General features: G+C 44.9%; 1 protein-coding gene across 1 annotated transcript in view; it reads right to left on the bottom strand.

The window, feature by feature from the left end:
- Window positions 1-21153, bottom strand: part of ASB18 (ankyrin repeat and SOCS box containing 18) — a 70120-nt gene that overhangs the window by 32697 nt on the left and 16270 nt on the right. The window contains exons 2-3 of the mRNA XM_017890281.1: window positions 14749-14871; window positions 11221-11506 (exon numbers count right to left, since the gene is read on the bottom strand). Coding sequence (XP_017745770.1) covers window positions 11221-11506; window positions 14749-14871 — 409 coding nt within the window. The remainder of the gene's footprint in view (window positions 1-11220; window positions 11507-14748; window positions 14872-21153) is intronic.

Genomic DNA, 21153 nt, shown 5'->3' with positions numbered 1-21153 from the left:
TTTTTTTTTTTTTTTTTTTTTAGCCATTCTAATGCATGTGAAATGGTGAATATTTTTTTGTGGTGTCATTTGCATTTCCTTGATGATTAATGATGTTGAGCACCTCTTCATTTGCTTATTGGCCATTTGTATGTTGTTCAGAAAGTGTCTGATCAAGGCTTTTGCCCAGAGTGTAAAGTTTTGATTTGGTCTGGACTGGCTTTTGGGTATTAAAATGGGACTTGCCAAGTGACTAGAAAGCTGAAGAATGTGCCTGGGATGCCACTGAGGGGCAGGGAAGGGGACACACTTGTAACAGAGGATGTTTGAAGGGAGGTGGCCAGAGATAAGTGGAACTACTTCCTGATTATAGACAGTTTTTGGGAAAAAAAACTTCAGTTAACAAAGGAGAGGCAATCTTTTAGCATTGTTCTCACAACCTTTGGCTTTGGGTCCTGGCTCTGCTGGTTTCTGTTCCTTGCCACCTCACTGGCATAACACGGACTCTCTCTGAGCCTCGGTTTTCTAATCTGTACCATGCCTTGCAGGCCTGAGAGGTTCAGAGTAAATAAGACATTTGCAAATGCTCAGGAATGTGTGACATTCTGCAAATATTAAATCATCTACTGGGGGCCGCCTTTCTCTGCAAAGATGCCTTAAAGTTCTATTGAACAAGACCATGTTCTCCTCTTTACTTGAATAACCAATAGTCACTCCCCTGGGATGTGGAAAGAGTGTATTGTTTTCTGGATTATGTATCAATGCCTGTGAACCTGGGATCTCAGGCAGGTGAACTTCCTGTTCTTAGGTGGAGATTACTGGGTTCCCCAACCCATAAGATAATTAGCTGCTTTTATAGATCCAACTCCAGCTGATGAATCATTTTTTTTTTTTTGTTCGTTTTTATTAAGACAGAGTCTCACTCTGTCACTCAGGTTGGAGTGCAGTGACATGATCATGACTCACTGTAGCCTCGACCTCCTGGGCTCAAGTGATCCTCCAGACTCAGCCTCCCAAGTAGCTGAGGCTACAGTTGTGCGCCACCACACCTTGCTAATTTTTCTCACTATGTTGCCCAGGCTGGTTTCAAACTCCTGGGCTCAAGTGATCCTCTAGTCTTGGCCTCCTAAAATGATGGGATTACAGGCATGAGCCACTGTGCCCACATGAATTATTTTTTGTTTAGTTGAATTAACACACCTGAGACAAAAAAGTAAACTCGCATGCTTTTCATTAATAAGTTCCATGAGGAAAGCAAGTCATCCTCACTTTTGTTTAAATCAAGACAGCTATAGACAAGAAAAAGAATAGAGCATCAGCACATGATTTTCTTATTTTAATTATCTCGAATAAAAAAGGATCAAGGAGAGGAATCTGATAATAAATAGGGCGAGGCTAGCATGCAGGCTACTGATGTGAACACAGTAACTTTACTGGAACTTTTCTTTTTGGGAAAATCTCTTCAAAAGGCTCCTAGATTAAAGCTCTGATATCCCTTTCAGTGTGTTGAATTCTGAATTCTGAAGCTTGCTGGTTGGAAGGAAGCACAGGTAATTTTTTTTTTTTTAATCCCAGGAACTCAGAGACTCAAAGGTTTTAAAGTCCTGTGCCCATGGCGAATTGCCAACTAAAAGGGGATGGAGCAGAACAGGGTCCCTAGGTGTGGAGACCATTGTCATCAAGAGTCAGAAAATGGAATGGCTCTGTATGTAGGTCAGCGACCCCCTCTCTACTGTGAGGTAAAAAAATTAAGGATGACCTAAAATCTACTGTGTTTAAAAAGATTGCAGAGAAAGTAGCTCTTTCTTGTCAAAGTGATAATGTTTATACTACCCGAAGCCAGACCTCCTCAGAGTATGACTTTAGGGGGACTCTTTAGAGCTGAAAAGCCATGGTCAAAACCTCAGGCCCTTTCGACATCTATTAACTTTTTATCCTTCAAGGTAGTTGGCTGTGTTATTGTAGAGGTGTTCAATGGGACCTGCCAGCATATTCCATTATCATCATTGATATTGAAGGGATTCTAAGTCAGCTATTACAGAGTTCTGCCTGAAATGCTGGTTTATTCATCACTTATCTTAAACTTTCCCCCAATAATCCAGATTTAAATAAGTCAAGAGTGTCAAATTAAACAGTCAAAGGGAAAGATTCCCATAGAGCGACACAGAGAAGAGAAAATGAAATGAGAAAGAAGAAAGAGGAGGAATAAGAGGAAGACAGAAGAAGAGAGATTTTTTAAGTCCCCACTCTAATAAAAAGACATTTAAAAAGTCCTTATTAAACAATGGCCTGGGCCCGTATGATTTTTGTAAAACCAACGGAAGCCAGGATATTAGATTCTGTTGTGCAGCGTGTAAGCTGAGTAGCTCTGGTGGTCTGCAGATGGCCTCAGCCCCTTATGGTGTCCAAATGTAAGCTTGTTGGCTTCTCTTCAGGAGTACTGTAAGGGTTCACAGCATTTGTGTTTATTTTGTGCTACGATTGGGTGCTGCATTCTCATTTCTTAGTAAGAAGCAATACTTTTCTGATCCTTTAAAGTGGGAGAGGAGTTGGGGCCTAAGGTATGAAGCAGACTTGATTTTTAAAAACCTTTTTATTTTAAAATTATTTTAGATTTTCAGAGGAGTAGGAAAGATAGCATAGAGAGTTTCTGAATATCCTTCACCAGCTTCCCCTAAAGTTAATATCCAATATTATTATGGTATATTTGTCAAAACAAAGAAATTAACAATGGTACAAGACTATTAACCAAACTGTTGACTTTATTTGGATTTTACCATGTTTCCCACTGATGTTCATGTTCAATTTTAGGATCCAATGCAGGATACCATGTTGCATTTAAAGAACTTAATTTTGAACGACAGAACAATAAATATAACCATGCATTTTGGCAAGGCAGGGAGGGAGGAATGGTGAATACCCTGACTTGGAATATCATCAAATGGGTTATATTTTCCATAGGAACATGTTATAATGGGGAGTTATATTCTTGACTAAAGACATTATAGCAAGTAAGTAATAAATGACCAACAACTATGGAGATAGGAAAGAAACATCAAGCCCCCAAATGAATTTGAAATAGTAAAATACAGTTTCAATTCCCATAAAAGAAATACAGTGATTAGACATGAGGCCCCAGCAATTGCAGTCAGCACCTGCATAATTCTATTTGGTAGGTGCTCTTCTCAGCAAATTAGCTATAGTAATTCATTCAATTCTCATAACCGTCCTATGTAGTAGGCTCAATTATCATCCCTATTTTACAAGTGAGAACACAGAGACCCAGAAAAATTAAATAACCTGTCCAATGTTGCACAGCTAGTAAGTGTTGGAATTGGAATTCAACCTGGACCTCAAATGTGTTAAATATGTAAGTGTAGATATAAAATTGTGTCGCATGCAAATGTGATCAAACATGAATGCATTCAATGCACAATTGAATAATTTTGCCTCTTTTCTTAGTATATAGAAAGACTTTTGCAATTGATTTGGTTGGCTTCCGTCCTTTAATAAAGCTGATGCTTCTTTCTGTCTTAGAAACTTTCTGGTAGAAATCCACCAGCATCCCATTCTCAACCTCCATGCATACAATATAGTTGACGTATTTCTGGTCCAATGTTTGGCACATTGCCATATCATTACCTTCCTCTCCCCTGAAACTGCAAGCACTTTGAGGGCAGGGACTATGTCTAATGCAGCCCAGCTTCAGCCCCTCACAGGGTTCAATAACTGGTGATTGAATGCTTGCAGGAATGGAGTCAATATTGGTTGACCTTGGAGCTGTGTGTTTCAAAATAAATGGAATTTCTATACTTTTTTCACAAGATGACACCTTTTCACATCCCAGCAAATCATCTATCAGATGAGTCAAGAACAAAAATTACAAGTGAATGCAAGGTAGAAATTAATCCATGTTTAATTAATAATTGGAAAGAAAATCTCCTGGTGGAAAGTAGAGAATGCCTGCAGCTAAGGACAGAAATGTGTCACAAGGCTGCAACTTACTCCCCAGTATGATTGGCAACATTGGATTTCTCAACCTCTCAAAGGCCTTCTGGGCTCCCAGGCTGAGGGTTCTATGAAGAGGATCCAGGCAGAGCCTGGTGAGCTCTCTGAGTGGAGGAGATGGCACTGGAAGTCTAGGGATCCCAGGGCAGCTGGAGTTTGTAGGGTAGGGTGCTGGAGAGGAGAAAGCTTCACACAGAAAGAACTTTGCAGAGGGCCCCCTTGAGGATTCAGCTCAACACTAATTAGTGTGTGGGCATGAGGAAACTACCTAAGCTGTGGAAAGAACCACCTGAAAGGAAGGATTAGAACTGACTGAAATATGTCAAATATATTGTGTGCATAGAGGTTGAGAGTGTGGGCTGGTGGATTTCTACCAGAAAGTTTCTAGGACAGAAGTGGTGCAGTGCTCATCAGGAATAGGTTCAGGTTCAGGAATGCACAGGTTCAGGAAGAGTGGCTGTTCTCAGCAACCAAAGTGTGAAACCTTATAAATAATTAGGAATGGAGAGAGTACCAAAATGAGTTGTCTCAGTAGTAGAAAAAAAAATTAATGTTAGACTAACTACTGACTGAATTCTGACTAATAAAGCTTAAAAGCAAGACCCAAAAGGATCAAACTATTTCCAAGTAACTTTACGTTCCAGAGCAGAGATCAAGAATATTGACAGGAATACAAAAATATCAAACACCCAATGAAATATAGAGAAAAAAAACCCACAAAAAATCAAAAGTGACCCAGAGGCTGGGAGCAGTGGCTTATGCCTGTAATCCCAGCACTTTGGGAGGGTGAGGCAGGAGAATCATTTGAAGCCAGGAGTTTGAGACAAGCCTGGGCAGCAAAACAAGACCCCAATTCTACAATAAATAAATAAGTGAGACAGAAATGACACAGGTGACAGAATCAGTAGGCAGGGCCATTAAAACAGTTGTTATAACTATATTCGACTTGTTGGAGAAGCTAGAGGAAAGACTGACCATGTTAAGTAAAATACAGAAATGTAAGTCCTAAAATTGGAATTCTGAAGTTGAAACTACAGTGTTGGAGATAAAAATGTACTGGATAAGGTTCATGGCAGATCAGGTGTTTCAGAAGAGAAGATCAATCAATCAATCAGAGAGACAGAGAGAGGCTGAGCAAAATGAACAGAGCATCAGTGAACTGTGGAACAATTTTAAGTGGCATAGTATATGTGTAATTGAAGTCCCTGAAGGAGAGTACTGGTTGTATAGAAAAAAATGTGAAGAAATAATTGCAGCCGGGCGCGGTGGCTCACGCCTGTAATCCCAGCACTTTGGGAGGCCGAGATGGGCTGATCACTAGGTCAGGAGATCGAGACCATCCTGGCGAACACGGTGAAACCCCATCTGTACTAAAAAAATACAAAAAACTAGCCGGGCGAGGTGGCGGGTGCCTGTAGTCCCAGCTACTCGGGAGGCTGAGGCAGGAGAATGGCATGAACCCGGGAGGCGGAGCTTGCAGTGAGCTGAGATCCGGCCACTGCACTCCAGCCTGGGCGACAGAGCGAGACTCCGTCTCAAAAAAAAAAAAAAAAAAAAAAAAAAAAAATAATTGTAAAAATATTTCCAAATTGGATGAAAAGCATATAAACCCACCGATCTAAGATACTCAATGAATCCCAAGCATAAGAAACATAAAGAAAACTGGCCTGGCGTGGTGGCTTACACCTCTAAGGCCAGCACTTTGAGAGGCCAAGGTGGGCGGATCATCTGAGGTCAGGGGTTCAAGACTAACCTGGTGAACATGGCGAAACCCTGGATCTACTAAAAACACAAAAATTAGCTGGTGTGGTGGCGTGCATCTGTAATCCCAGCTATCTGGTAGGCTGAGGCAGGAGGATCATGTGAATCCGGGAAGCAGAGGTTGCAGTGAGCTAAGATCATGCCACTGCACTCCAATCTAGGCAACAGAGTGAGACATCATCTAATAATAATAAAAAAGAAACAAAGAAAACTACATCAAAGCACCTTATAACCAAATTGCTTAAAACCAGTGATTACAGAAAATCTTAAAGCCAGATAAAAGGATATTTATTAGATATGAAAGAACAAAGACAAAAAGGTGATAGCAAATTTCTCATTTAAAAAAATCTAAGTTAGAAGACAGTACAGTTATGGGTCTAAAGTGCAGAAAAAAGAAGAAGAAAATAAAAAACTGAACTGTCAACTCATAATGCTGTATCCAGCAAAAATGCCTTTCAATTACTCAGGTGAAATGAAGACTTTTTCAAACATACAAATGCTGAAAGGACCCATTACCAGTAGACATACAGTGCAAGAAATGTTAAAGAAAGCCCTTTAAGCAGAAGGAAAATGATACTAGATGGAATTTTGGAGCTACATGAAGGGAACTGGAAGCGGTAACTATATGAGTAAACACAAACACTTGTTTCTTATTACTTCAATATATTTAAAAGAAAAATCTCTGTTTAAACAAAAATAATAACAATGTATCGCGGGACTTATATGTAGAAGTAAAATGTATATTACCAATAATAGCACAAAGGCCAGGAGGAGAGAAATGGAAGTATACTGCCATATAGTTTTTATACTACACATGAAGTAGAATAGTATTACCTGAGGGTAGAATGTGATAAAGTAAAGATGTATACTATAAACCCTAAAGAAATCACTAACACAACAAAAAGTTATATCTAGTAAGCCAAAACAGGAAGTAAAATGAAATCATTAAAAATGTTCAGAATAGAAGAAGTTAGAAGAGAAGATAAAGAGACAAATAATAGATGAACTAAATAGAAAAGAAAGAGACATTTGCTTTGAACCTAACCGTATCAAAATTACATTAAATGTGAATGATCTACACCCAATTAAAAAACAGAAACTGTCAGATTGGATTAAAAAATGCAAGACTCAATTATAATCTGCCTACAAGAAACCCACTTAAAAAATAAAGACACAGGTAAGTTAAAAAATGAAAGGATGGTGTGGTAGGCAGTCTCTAGCATGGTCCCCCATTGAAGTCTATCTTCTGATATCCATGCTCTTCTCTCCTCTTCTTGAGTGTGCACAGAACCTTTGATTTGCTGCTAACCAATAGACTATTGCAAAGGTAACAGGAGATTGTTTCTGTGAATAATAACTTCCATCTTGCAAGCAGATCGTCTCTATTGTCTCCTCAGCTTGCATACTTTGATGAAGCCAGTTTCATGTTAGAGAGGTCCACATGACAAATGCTGTGGTTGAAATGTTTGTGTCCCTCCAAAATTCATGTTGAAACTTAATTCCCAATGTAATAGTATCAAGAGGTGGGTCATTAGGAAGTGATTAGGCCCTCATAGATGGGATTAGTGCCCTTATAAAAGGGCTTGAGGGATTAAATTTGCCTCTTCCATTTTTTCTGCTCCTCTGCCATGTGACAATGCAGCAACACAATGCCATCTTGGAAGCAGAGAACAGGCCCTCACCAGACAGTGAATCTGCTGGCACCTTGATCTGGGACTTCCCAGCCTCTAGGACTGTGAGAAATACATTTTTATTATCATCACCCCTGGCTAAGGGTTCTCGTTATGTTGCTCAGGCTGGTCTCAAACTCCTGGCCTCATGCAGTCCTCCAACCTTGGCCTCCCAGAGTGCTGGGATTATAGGTGTGATCCACTGCACCTGACCTAGACCAAAGAATATTACTAAAGAAAAATAATTTCATGATGATAAAAAGGTCCGTTCTTCAAAAGGACAGAATAATGCTAAGCATTTATGTACCTAATAATAGAGTTTCAAATTACTTGAAACAAAAACCAATAGAACTGCAAAGAGAAACAGACAAATCCACAATTATACTTAGAGTTTGACACTCTTCTTTCAATAACTTGTAAAACAAGTCCAGTGAAAATCAGCAAGTATATAGAAATCTTAAACAACACTGTTAGGCAACTTGATTTAATTGACATTTATAGAACACTCCATTGAACTACTGCAGAATATACATTCTTTTCTAGTATACATGAAACATTTACCAAGGAATAGCATATCTTGGATCATAAAACAATTCTCAATAAATTTAGAAAGGAGTAAAGTCATACAAAATAAATTCTCTAGCCACAATGGAATTAAATTAGAAATCATATCTGGAAAATCCCCACATATTTGGAAACTCAATAACATACTTCTACATAACCCATGATTCAAAAAAAAAAAGGAAAATTAGAAAGTATTTAAAACTGATTGAAAGTAAAAACCTCATATTAAAATTTGTGGGATTCAGCTAAAATAGTACGTAGTGAGACATGTATAGCACTAAAAGCCTATATTAAAAAACATGGAAATTCCTGACTCAATGACATTAGCTTCCACCTTAAGAAACTAGAAAAGAAGAGCCAATGAAACCCAAATGTGAGCAAGAAAGAATAATAGTGTAGTGGAAATCAATGAAATAGAGAAAAACAATGAAACCAAAAGTAAGACTTATTAGGGGGAAAAGAAGACAACTTCTAGCATCATGAATGAGAGAGGTGATATCACTATAGAGTCTACAGCACTTAAAAGGATAATAAGGAACAACTTTATGGCAGTAAGTTCAACAACTTAGCTGAAAGAGGTCAATCTCTTAGAAAATACAACTATTAAAGCACTAAAATGCTCACTCAAAAAAAAAAAAAAAAAAAAAAAAGAGAAAGAATCTGAGTAGCCCTATAGCTAGTAAAGAAATTAAATTCATAGTTAAAACCTTATCACAAAAGACTCCATGTCCAGATAGCTTTACTGATGAATTCTATCAAACATTTAAGGAAGAAATAATAATTTCACACAAGGTCTTCCAGAAAATAGAAGAGGAGGGAATACTCCTCAAATTATTTTTGAGGCCAGCATTACTCTGATACCAAAACCAGAGAAAGATATTATAAGAAAATAAAACTACAGACCAATATCTTTCATGAACATAGATGTGGATATTAAATATTTTTTCCAGTAAATCAAGCCCGATAATATATAAAAAAGGATAATTCCTCATGATCAAGTGTGGTTTATCCCAGGAATGCAAGGTTAGTTTAACATTTGAAAATTAATCAATATAAAGTATTATATTAACAGACAAAACTTACACCGTATGATAATTTCCATATGTGTAGAAAAAGCACTTGAGAAAATTCAATATTAATTTGTAATACAAACTGTCAGCAAACTAGAAACAGAAGAGAGCTCTCTATCTCTGAAAAAAGGAATCTGCAAAATTTTACAGCTAATATCATACTTAGTGGTGAATTAATGCTTTCCTTAGGATCAGGAACAAGAAAATTGTCTGCTCTCACCATTTTATTCAGCAGTGCACTGGAGGTTCTAGTAAGTGCAATAAAACAAGAAAAAGTAATAAAAGGCATCTAGATTGTAGAAGAAGTAAAATTGTATTTATTTATAGATGACATGATTGTTTACAAGAAATCCTGTGGAATTCTACTAGAACAGTGAGTTTAGAAGGGTTATAGGATACAAGATCAATATGCAAAAATAAATTATTATAAATTTTATATAGTAGCTACACACAATCAGAATTGGAAATTTAAATATACAGTTGTCAACAGCATCAAAAATGAAATAATTAGGGATAAATCTTACAAAATATATGCAAACCCTGTACCTTAAAAAACTATCAAACACAGCTGAGAAAAATTAAGGAAGAACTAAATAAATGGAGGAGTATATTGTGTGCATGATTTGAAAGCCTTAATATTTTTATTTTTATTCAAATTGATTTATATGTGCATGATAACTTTGTAAAAGACCCAGACTGGAAACAATCAAATGTCTCCCAACGTATGAATGGATGAGCATACTGTGGTTCATCCATACCACAGACCACTACCCAGGAATAAAAGGAATGAACTACGGATACACACAGCAACATAGATGAATCTCAAAATAATTATGTCGAGCGAGAGAAGCCAGATAAAAGGCTGCAGATTCGATTTATACAAAATTCTAGAAAATTCAGACTAAGCCAAGTAATAAAAAGCAGATGCTAGGGATGGAGAATGAGGAAGGGGCCAGTGGGAGGGAGAACCGTGGGCATCGTGAAGCCACAGGGACAATGATAAATATCTAACCTCCACGGACTGTGGGGTGTTGCACGAGTGTATAATCTGCAGAATTTACCAAATTGTACGCCTCAAACACGTGCGGCTTGCTGAATGTCAATCACACTTCCGTAAAGCTGCTTTTAAAGAGCATTGCTAGAACCTTGTTTCCTTCCTCATTCACAAGACTGGCGGGGGTCGACGTGGCCCTCTGAGTCCCCCCTCTGAACTCAGGTGACCTTTCTTAGGTGGGTCCCCTGGCTGGGTCCCTGAGTGCCCAGTAGCCCCGCCTGCCTGCATTGCTGCCCCTGCTGGGCAGGACATCCAGCAGCTGTGACAGTCGGTGGAGAAGCAGCAAGGGCGATGCGGTTTCTGAGAGCCGCACGGGTTCCCAGCGCTAAGCGTGGGCGACTTTCCTTAATCTTCCCCTAGAGACAGAAGGCCACGCAATGACAACTCCAAGGGCAGGGGCTGGAGCATTTTGACTAACAGAAATGTCAAGATGACACAATGCAAGCCGAGAAACCCCAATACGAGTCCTGTACAAAGACACGTGGCCCCGCTTCTTCTCCGAGCCCCGGAGCACCGCTGGGAGGGCGCTCTCCAGGGACGGGGTGCTGTGGGACCCCCAGACCCCGCGCCCGGGCGCGAACTGGCTGCACGGCCGCTGGGCCTCCCTAGAGGCCGGCACAGCTCGGTTTCCGAGCGGGCCTGGAAGCCCCGCCCGAGGAGCTAACCATTTATGTCACACTGCGACAATTATTCTGCATAAAATTATCATTAAAAACCCTAATTTTTCAGCCTCCAACCCCGCCAGTGGCCTTTTAGCATCCCCGGCGCCGGCGGCTGGGCCGTGATCACCGCGCTCATTACCTCGGCGTGGCGCCTCCCGCGCGCGCTCGCAATCAAGCGCTAATTAAACCCGCGGGGGCCGGGGCGCGGGACGAGGGCCGGGAGGTGCCGGGTCTGGGGTGCCGGGTCAGGGGTCTTGGCTCTGGGTCCCGAAGCAGGGGCCAGGGTAGGGACGGGGCGGATGCGGACCTGCGGATCCAGTGTGCAGAGTCGAGGGTGCAGGGTCTCGGTCCGGAGGCGGGGGCTGGGACGGCGGAGGCGGGTCGGGGGCCTGTGGGAGGGTCTGGTCTTGGGGTGGGGCGGGCGCCGCGGGCCTGAACCTTGAGGTCCTTACCCGAGCGAGGCGACCTGCGGCAGAGTGCAGAGCGCCAGGCCCTCGGCGCTGAGCAGGTCCGGACCTTTTTTTGGTCTTGGTTGCGCGGTGCTTGCCCCCAGCAGCAGGCGGGCGCAGGCTCGTGTGGCCCCGAGGCAGGCCTCGTGCAGGGCGCCGCGGCCGCCGGGGCTGGCGTCGGGGTCTGCGCCGCGGCCGAGCAGGTATCGCACGCAGGCGGTGTGGCCGTGGGCCGCGGCGATGCACAGGGGCGTGGTGAGCTCGCGCTTGTATTCCAGGGTCCAGAGGCCTGCGGGGAGGGAGGTGGAGTGTAAGGTCAGGGGGAGGTTAGTGGTCGGGGTGGTGGGCGGTGTTCATTAAGGCGGAAGGAGGGTGACGCGTCTCTTAAAGGTAGGTACCAGGTGGGCATGTAGGGAGAAGAGCATAGAATCAGAGACGCACACAGAGACAGAGAGCAGAGAGACACACTGGGAAGAGACAGGCGGAGACAGAGGAAGAAGTACAGAGGAGAGATTGAAGGCTAAAACGGAGCCAGAGAGATGGGGCGCCAGGTATTGAGAAGCAAGATGGTTTTGCCGAATACGAGGGTGACTGGGAAGTGGGGTCAGTTAAAAGCTGTCCAAGCAGGGTGCACGGTAGGCGAATTGAAGTGAGGAATCCACCGTTCCAGGCCCTGAGTTAGGGCAGCTTGAAAGAGGAAAGTGGGTTGTGGAATTTTCCCGAATCCAGCACTCCCTTAGCTGAGCCCCAAACTTGTCCCTTTGTCATTAAGAAGAGACAACGGACAAAACAAACTGACCCACACATCACCAAGGTTGTTCAAGAAAAGGACTCAGAGAAAGTTTAGCTCTCTTGCAAGTGGCTGAGTTTTTAGAAGCGCGCTTTGATGTGGCGGTCCACATTCAGCACAATTCTGGTTTGTTTCTTTGCGCTTTTTAGGGGTGTGTGTGTGTGTGTGTGTGTGTAGGGTTGCTCTTTCTTGAGGGATGAATGGAGCAGGTGCTATACATTTTACTTCTCTGAAAACTTTGGCACTTTCAAAAGCCCATGGAAGGTTGTTAGCGGCCAGGAGCGCTCGTGGAAATGGGGGACGTAGTCCCTGGTGAATACACTTCAAGGGGCAGGATTTCACATGGCAGGAAGGCCTTCTGATAATGATGGAAGAATCGATACCGTGGCTGTAATGAGCCGCAGAGGAGACCCTTTTCACAGGCCACCTCCTTCCTGGGACCCATGCTGAGCAGCCTTGAAAGCCCATTCATTAATTACCTACCTGCATGTGGTGCCGAGTTCCAGCCGCCCTGAGTCCCCAAGGCCCAGCCTGGAGCTTGTTGCGCACTAGGTGGGGGAAGGGGAAGCTGTGGGACTGGCGTGGAATGGTGGTGGCCAGAGGCCCCGGGGACGTGGACCTGCATGGGTTTGAGCTGCCCTTCCCCGTGAAGACCAGGTCCGATCTGGAGGGGGTGATGGATGTAGTCTATCTACACTGTTATCCCCGTGGTAACAATAACCTACATTCCTGCAGGCACCAGCGCTTGGTTTTTTGATTCGATTCGTTTTTTTGAGAGATGAAAACTACTTACTGCCTTCTCTGGGGAACGCTAAGTCCCCAACCCAGGCCCACCCGACCCTAGCAGGTCAGTAAACCCACTCTGGATTCCTGAGTCTTCCCAGGGACTGATGGGAAGAAGCCGCAGGTGGGGATCTAGCTCAGCCACAGTATGGGCCAGCACCATCTCCATGTCCTTGGCGATGCAGTCAGGAAGCCTGAATCCGCTTTCTGCAACTCCCACCCTCTGGTCCCAGTTCTGCCACCAGGAGGGACATGGATTAAGGCTTCTCTGCATGTTGTGCGTCCCTCTAAGCATCGGCTCACCCATGTCAGTGCTCTCTATAACTGTGGGCTGGATGGGCCGGCATTCCATCACGGAGGGGCACTGAGGTGGTGGCCACTGGGGACCTGCTCCCTGTACTCAATTCCCCACCAGGGGAGCTGGAACTGACCACCGGGAAGTCTTTTCATGGGAGAACACATGGGGCCACTGTTTTCAAACAGGGTCTGGTAGTTTCTGCTGCTGGATCTGCTACAGGGCAGTCAGGTGGCTGTGCTGAAGGAGACTGGAATCCAGGCAGCCTGAGCTTGCCTCCCTCTCTTCCCAGCCTGTGTGGAGGCCTCGGGCCACTACTCACGTGGGGGCTGCGGTTTCCTCAGTAGCAGCCCACATCCCTTCACTGTGGGCATGCTCCGGCGTCCTGTTGTCCAGGTGTGCCCTAGGACAGCAGCAGAACTTAGGGGTGGGAAGATTCAGGAGGGAAAGAGGAACCTGATTTTGGATACAGAATGTGCAAATGATGGGTGAACGTGACTATCTATTTGAAACTGTGACATTTGTGTGTGTATGTCCAGGGCTGCAGTTGGTAGTTTTGGCCTGGGATAGGTGAGGGAGAGGAGGCCCAGAAGGACTCGGCTGGGACATGCAGCCCCGACAGGAACTGCCATTTGCCTTTCCCACAGCCCCCACCGCCTCACTGATTGGCAGAAGCTGCTTGGCCCACTGACAGTGTCTTGAGTTTATTCTCTTCTCCCATGTGAGGTATAAACAGAACTGTGTCAGTTCTTTGGAAGCCGACCTTCCTCATTCTTTGCCTGCCAGAGCTTAAGAATCAGGGACATGGGACACTGGCCACCGGCCACTGACCTCAGATTCTCAAATCCCATGGTCTGGCAGAGCTGCTGTAGATTCCAACACATGAAACTTCCTGGTAAATATGTTGCATCTGAGCCGGTGGCAGGTGGGGTGCCCAAAGCAATGCCAGCCGAGAGGCCCGGATGCAGCATGGTGGTCAGCAAGCGTCTACACATCCTGAGTAGGCAGGGGGAGGAGGGGACCTCTCTCCACTTGGGAGGTCTGCTTGTCTGCCCAGCGCACAGTCACCATGTTCAGGCAGCAAGAGCACCTGCAGACATGTACGAAGTCAGGACCTCTGGTTTCTTCCCCTTTCCTTCCCCATTCTCGGGATTCCCTAGATTCCAGGAGGAGGATCTACAGAGAGCCCTGGGGTCCTGCCTCTGTTGATGCTGGCTGTGCCCTGGTCACCCTGCTGTAGCTGTGGCATTTGCAGATTCATAGAAAAACCTCACACAGAGCTGTGTGCCAGAGGCTGCTCCGGGCAGAATTGAAGGAGAGACTTTCCTTCTTCAGCGCCCACCTCCCTGGCTGCCAGATGCAGGCACAGGCAGCTCTGCACCCAAACCAATGCTCCTTTGTAAAGACAAGAGGCACACACAGCGTCATCGGACAGGCATTCCCGCCAATCGCTGCTTTGCCTTTCCAATTGGATCTCTTATAGGCCATCACCTAAAGCCTACACTTTAAAACTACTGCAGAGCAAACTTCGTCAGATGTCCTTTTCTTGTATAGGTTAAACCCAGTGCCACTGTGCCCAGTCTACACACGGGAGCCTTACATTCCAGGAGAGTATTAGTAGCCCCTTAAAAATAAATGACTGAGCTTTAAAGAACAAGGGTACCTGACAGTCCAAACGTGGCTGGAGATTTCACCTGCCATTCCATCTCATCCTTACTGATCTCAAATACCACATTGGCATCCTGGAAGAACTGGTCCATGAGGGGCTTCAGATGCTCCAGGTCCCCTGCGACCAGGGCAGTGTGGTACTCCAGCACTGGAGACCCTGCTCTAGCTTGCGGCTCCTTCTCTGTCTTTTGAAAGATTTGAAGTTTTCCTCTGTCTGGCCCTGGCTGTCTCTCCATTACGATACCGTCGATTTCAGTTCAGGAACAGGAAAGATGGTCTTACGGAGTGTGAGCTATTTCTATTGTCATTACTCAATTGTCATCCAGTTGGGGCTCGATGGTGGTGTATTTATAACTCCTGTGGGCTCTGATGTGATAATGGTTACTTGATATGACCAGGGGCATGTGAGCACTGGGATGTTGCAGTGCTCAGCCACCCCCTTTGTGATGATATAGATGCTAACTCTGGAGACAGACCACATCTGGATAGCTCCAAAGCAGCTCTCCATGCACCGAGGGCAGACTCCCAGCACACATTTAATTGTGATGGACTTGTTTATCCTGCTGTTGGGCAGATGATTCCCCAGTCTTAAATAGCATTGAATTTACCTGTTTATGTGGAGTAAGAGACTCACTTATAAATATGACGTCAGTAACCAGAATACTTAGCAAATAAGTAATATCCTCTCAGATTTTTTAAAAAAGTACTATATTTAGAATCTGGAAATAAAAGTCTTAAGCTCAGAGGAAAGAAACAAATATTTATGAAGCACCCATTGTACACTAGTTGCTTTTTAAGTAGTACCATATTTATTTATTTACTCCCAATAACAACCACATGAAGGAAACAGCATGACCACGGCCTCTTGGCAAGCTAGCAGCTATGCTGTGATTGGAACCCACGTGCGTCTGTCTCAAGAGTCCGTCCTCTGTCCCCCCACACCACTCTGCTGGCTTCCACTTCATCAGGTAGGACCTACTCAGAACTGGGTCAGCACTGTCAGGAACCACTTTCCAGAGAGGGCTCTTGGCTCCCCAGGATTTAGTCTCTCTCCAAGTGAAGGCGGTGCCACGTAGCAGGACCTACTCGCAGGGTGATAGGGCTGAAAGGGTCTGTCTGCTGTCACTAGTCGGCGCTCTCCACTCCCAGCTCTTGTATGGTTTGGGTGCTATGAATGGTTTCTACATTTATAAATAGTTGGGAAAAATCAAAAGAAGAATAATATTTCATGATAGTCACAGCAACCCTCCACCTCCTGGGTTCAAGTGATTGATTCTCCTACCTCAGCCTCCTGTGTAGCTGAGACTACAAACATGTGCTGCCACGGCCAGGTAATGTTTTTATTATTATTATTTTTTGTAGAGATGGGGTTTCACCATGTTGACCAGGCTCGTCTCGAACTCTTGATCTCAAGTGACCCGCCCACCTCGGTCTCCCAAAGTGCTGAGATTACAGGCATGAGACACTGTGTCTGCCCAATCCCAGCACTTTGGGAGGTAGAGGTGAGACAATTGATTGAGTCCAGGAGTTTGAGACCAGGTAAGAGAGCAAGAGTCACTCCATCTCTCAAAAAAAAAAAAAAAAAAAAATTAGCTGGGCATGGTGATGTGCACCTGTGGTCCCAGCTCTTTGGGAGGCTGAGGTGGGGAGGATCACTGGAGCTCGAGGCTATAAGGAACCATGATTGTGCCACTGTACTTCAGCCTGGGCAGTGAAGTGAGACCCTGTCTCAAAAAAAACTAATTACTACCTGAAATAAGTGAGGCTTCTCTTTCTTGGTTTGAAGAGTGTCTTTTTGCTTTTTATCCCATCCATGTTCTCTGTTGCCATGACTAGTGATGAGCAGATGTGTGTTCCAAGGGTTGTGGCCAGCCTGAGGATGTGTGAGGGAGGCCCCACTGGACACTGCAAATGACCAGGTTCCAGATAAGTGTCCCTGGGTGTTAGGAGGCTCCATGGGACAGATGGGGGAGGTTCCCAAAGACATGATCTGGGGTGCTGGTACCTGTGAGTTTCTTTCAGGGATGGATAACTGATCCCCAAATGTGTGTCCCTTGCTGAAGATGAGAAATGCCACATTTTTTTTTTGAATGAATGGTAACAGTTCTTGATTAGTAACTTATGAGTTATTTACTAAGGTTTGGTTATTTTATTGTCAAAAAATTAAATAAGCTCATTTTTTTTCTTGTAATATAAATCATATGCAATTCCTTCCTTCTTTTTTTTTTGAGACAGAGTCTTGCTCTGTCACTCAGGCTGGAGTGCAGCAGTGTGATCTCTGCTCACTGCAACCTCTGCCTCCAGGGTTCAAGTGATTCTCTTGCTTCAGCCTCCTGAGTAGCTGGGACTACAGATTCTCACCACCACACCCAGCTAATTTTTTTATTTTTAGTAGAGACAGGGTTTCACCTTGTTAGCTAGGCTGGTCTCAAACTCCTGACCTCAGGTGATCTGCCCACTTCGGCCTCCCAAAGTGCTGGGATTACAGGTGTGAGCCACCGTGCTTGGCCTGTTTTTCTTTCTTTCTTTCAACCATCTTGTTTTTCCCCATTAGGAAGTTGGAATGGGCCAATGATGGTGAGCGACAGAATTCTTTGGCTTGTGCACATGAGTTACAATACAAACTATGTGAGCAGAAGCTGGAGAGAGGTGAAAGGGTCAGGAGAGCTTTGCCTGGATGAGCAGAGAGAAGGGCAGTGGAGTATGTGCCCAGGAGAGCTAAGCAGACCCTCGCCCAGGGAGGCGGGCATAGCATGAGCCCCCATTTGCTCATGGCCAATGTTAGACCTGGGGACCCATGGGATCCCATCCCCACATGGTGTTGCAACCAGGAAGCAATAGCAGAGAAGCAACAGGGAAAAAGATGTGAAATAAAGGAATACAGCTCACTGGGCTGCGCATCCTTGGTCACAGTCGAGCTTCCTAAGCTTCCTCTTATGCTAGTTTCTTCTCTCTCATTCTTCTCTGCACACAAAGGCTGCCCTGTGACTCCCCCAACCTCTCGTTAAGTGCCCCCCGACCTCAGAGTGTCCAACCAGAGCAGGCTTTCTGTGTGGGCTCTTTATTTGGAAGAGTAACCTGGCCTTTGGGTTGCCCCTTTCACCAAGATCTTTTGTAACTAAGGGGTGCCCAGCAAAGGGAGACCTTTGATTTTCCTTACAAGAGGTTGCAGCAAAGGGTGGAGTAGAAATCACACACATTTATGGTTTGATATAGAGGTGTTTTGACCCTTGTTGTAGAACCCTTGTTCTGACCCTTGTTACAGCATGAGTTTATGTGCACAGACTGACCCAAGGCCTGGAGGTTCACCCAAATGATAAAACCCACCTCTCTTCTACAGAGGAGGGCTGCGGGGTGCTGGGTGGGGAGGGACGAGGCCACGTTTGGACATCTGTGATGCAGGGGGATAAGGGACAGGGGCTGTGCCATGAAAGCTGAGGGGCTCACACGTGTGAGAGTCAACCTCACCTGGGTGTGGGGGGAGGCTTGGCCATGACCCCAGTTGGTGGCCATGGGGGCCGTGAGTTTATTTTTTTACCATGTTTATCTGACCTCTGGGCAAAGACTCAGTTCTGAGGCTGCAGAAGGGCCCACTGGGCTTAGCTCTTGGGGGGTCAGGGCCAGCTGCACTCGGTGGCTACTGCTCCCTGGACACCCACTGTTAGTGACTCTGTGTCAGGTGTATCCCTGCAGGTGGTTACCCTTGAGGTCATTTGCAGGTGATGAAACGGGGACTCACAGATTCAGTTACCTTTCTCAAGGTTTCTCAGTCCTGACAAAGCCGTGCCCAAGCACCTTCCCGTGAGTACAAGGGCTTCCTACCTTGCCCTCACTGTTATCCCTGGAGCACGCCACACCTTAGCATAGGGATCTGCAGTCCCCAGATAGTGCCTTCATCTCTCCAGGTGTCTGTGCAGGCTGTTCCTTCTGCCTGCGGTTCTTATTTTCCCCTCCTTGCCTGGCCAGCCTCATTCATCCTCCAACACAGCTTAGCCTCCCTTGACCTCCAAGACCAGTCCTGATGTCTGTCCTTGCACCCTGACTGTGGCACTGGGCACTCTAACTATTACTGCTGTTCCTTGTCTGTGTCCCACTTCACCATGAGCTTTTTGGAGGATGCTGGGGCTGCCTCTTCCTCTCTGGGAAGTTCTCCATGCACTGCATGGTGTTCCACACAGAGAAGGTCTTCAGTGTCAATAAGGGAGAGAGCGAATGGACTGGACTCTTTGAAATTTGCTCAATGTTAAAATTCCTCAGTGGTTCTTACTCTTATTCTTGGCCATCTGTTGCCTTTCGCCCTTGGGGAAGAACACCATAGTAATGTGGACGCTCCGCTGGCCTGGGGCAGATCTCGGGTGCTCAGCGTGGGGACTTACCTCAGATCTGTGGACCTCACTGCACAGCCTACCTTCTCCCACCTGTAGAGATCCTTACTAGGTTTTGTAAGAAGACCTGGTCTGGCACAGTAGGTCATGCCTATGATCCCAGCACTTTGGCGGGTGGATCACGTGAGGTCAGGAGTTCAAGATCAGCCTGGCCAACATGGTGAAACCCTGTCTCTGCTAAAAATACAAAAACTAGCCTGGTGTGGTGGCACACCCCCGTAATCCCAGCTTCTAGGGAGGCTGAGGCAGGCGAATTGCTGCTTGAACCCAGGAGGCATAGGTTGCAGTGAGCCGGGATAATGCCACTGCACTGCAGCTTGGGTGACAGAGTGAGACTCCGTCTCAAAAAAAAAAAAATCTTGGCTACCGTATGCCCCCTGAGAACTCTTTAAAACTTTGTTTCACATGTTTTTAAAGTTCATCTCCCTTATCCACATCATCAGTAGCAAAAGCAGCATCAATGTCATCAATGGGAACAGCAGAGATTTTTTTTCAAAGAGCCCACTGTGTGCTTAGGACTCTGCTGGTGCAGTGGAAAATGCATCAGTAAAGAAGAAATGGACCATATTTGTTAGGAACTTAGAGCCTTCATTGGAGGTCAAATGCGTTTGCATGCATAAAATGACCAACAGTAACACAGTGGAGACCACTTCGCTTCTCAAATGTCCACCAGAACAACATGATGGGCTTCGGTCTCATCTCCTTCCCCCTTCAGTTGTGTATTCCATAGCTGCACTGTTCATTTCCCCACAATATGAAGGTCTTGGGGTCTTTCCTTTCTCTAAGCATAGCCATTTTGCCATTTTATTTTTTCTCGGACTGATTGTTCGTGATTAGATAAATTTCTGAAGGACTTACTCATGCACAGCTATAATCTGATCCAACTTGAACCTGTGTTTCACTTTAAACTAGCAAATTTTCTGATGCCTGATATAGCTTGTCATTGGTTATTTTTAAAAGGGCTGGGACACTGGAGGTAAGTCCAGGGATAAAAGCCATTCCACACTGCACCAGATGCTAAATTTAGCTTTCCAGTGTTATTTGTCAACAGCTCCCTAAATATCCAAGCTTGGTTTCAGTAGGTAAGGCATAGTAGTCAAGAAACAGACTTTTTTTTTTTTTTTTTTTGAGAGCTTTAAAATAGCTCATGGTAGATAGCATTAGTTCATAAGTAGGACATGCAGATGACTTCATAAGCATGGCAGAGAGCTGTCTTTTTTTTTTTTAAAGAACAATAATAGCCACATGTTGATGACTGCATTAAAACAAACCTGAAAACCAACCCATTCATTCATTCATTTTCATTCATTCATTCAATAAGCATTTATGTAATCTTTTTTATGTTTTAGGGTGAGTCTTAAGGTTTGAGGGTTTGAAGGCAAAAAACCTAATAATACCCCTGCCTGCAAGGATCAAACAGGAGAAAGCAAGGAGCGGAGGACTCCAGCAGACAGAAGTTCTTTAGTTTTCTTTCCCAGCAGCTGAATGATGCCCTGTAGTAGCGTGAATAACACTGTTTTCTGACCCAGTGCTCTTGACTGTGCTCTTTGTTGCCTGCCGCCTTCACATTATCTATAGCTTGCTTGGGTCAGGTCATTTTAATCTCATTATTTTTTTGGTCCTCACCCTTCTCCGCTTAGTCAAAGCCAATACATAGCCTCAAGATACAACTCAGGTTTTATCTTCTTTGCCAACTTTAGCACATATACAAATTCAACTTTTTTTTTTTTTTTTTTTTTTTTTTTTTTGACACGAAGTCTGGCTCTGTCACCCAGGCTGGAGTGCAGTGGCCGGATCTCAGCTCAGTGCAAGCTCCGCCTCCTGGGTTTACGCCATTCAACTGCCTCAGCCTCCCGAGTAGCTGGGACTACAGGCGCCCTCCACCTCCCCCGGCTAGTTTTTTGTATTTTTTAGTAGAGACGGGGTTTCACCGTGTTCGCCAGGGTGGTCTCGACCTCCTGACCTCGTGATCCGCCCGTCTCGGCCTCCCAAAGTGCTGGGATTACAGGCTTGAG

Source organism: Rhinopithecus bieti, unplaced genomic scaffold (genome assembly GCF_001698545.2).
Source record: "Rhinopithecus bieti isolate Rb0 unplaced genomic scaffold, ASM169854v2 scaffold_19482, whole genome shotgun sequence".
Classification (NCBI taxonomy): Eukaryota; Metazoa; Chordata; class Mammalia; order Primates; family Cercopithecidae; genus Rhinopithecus; species Rhinopithecus bieti.
This window is presented reverse-complemented; position numbering and strand designations above follow the sequence as displayed.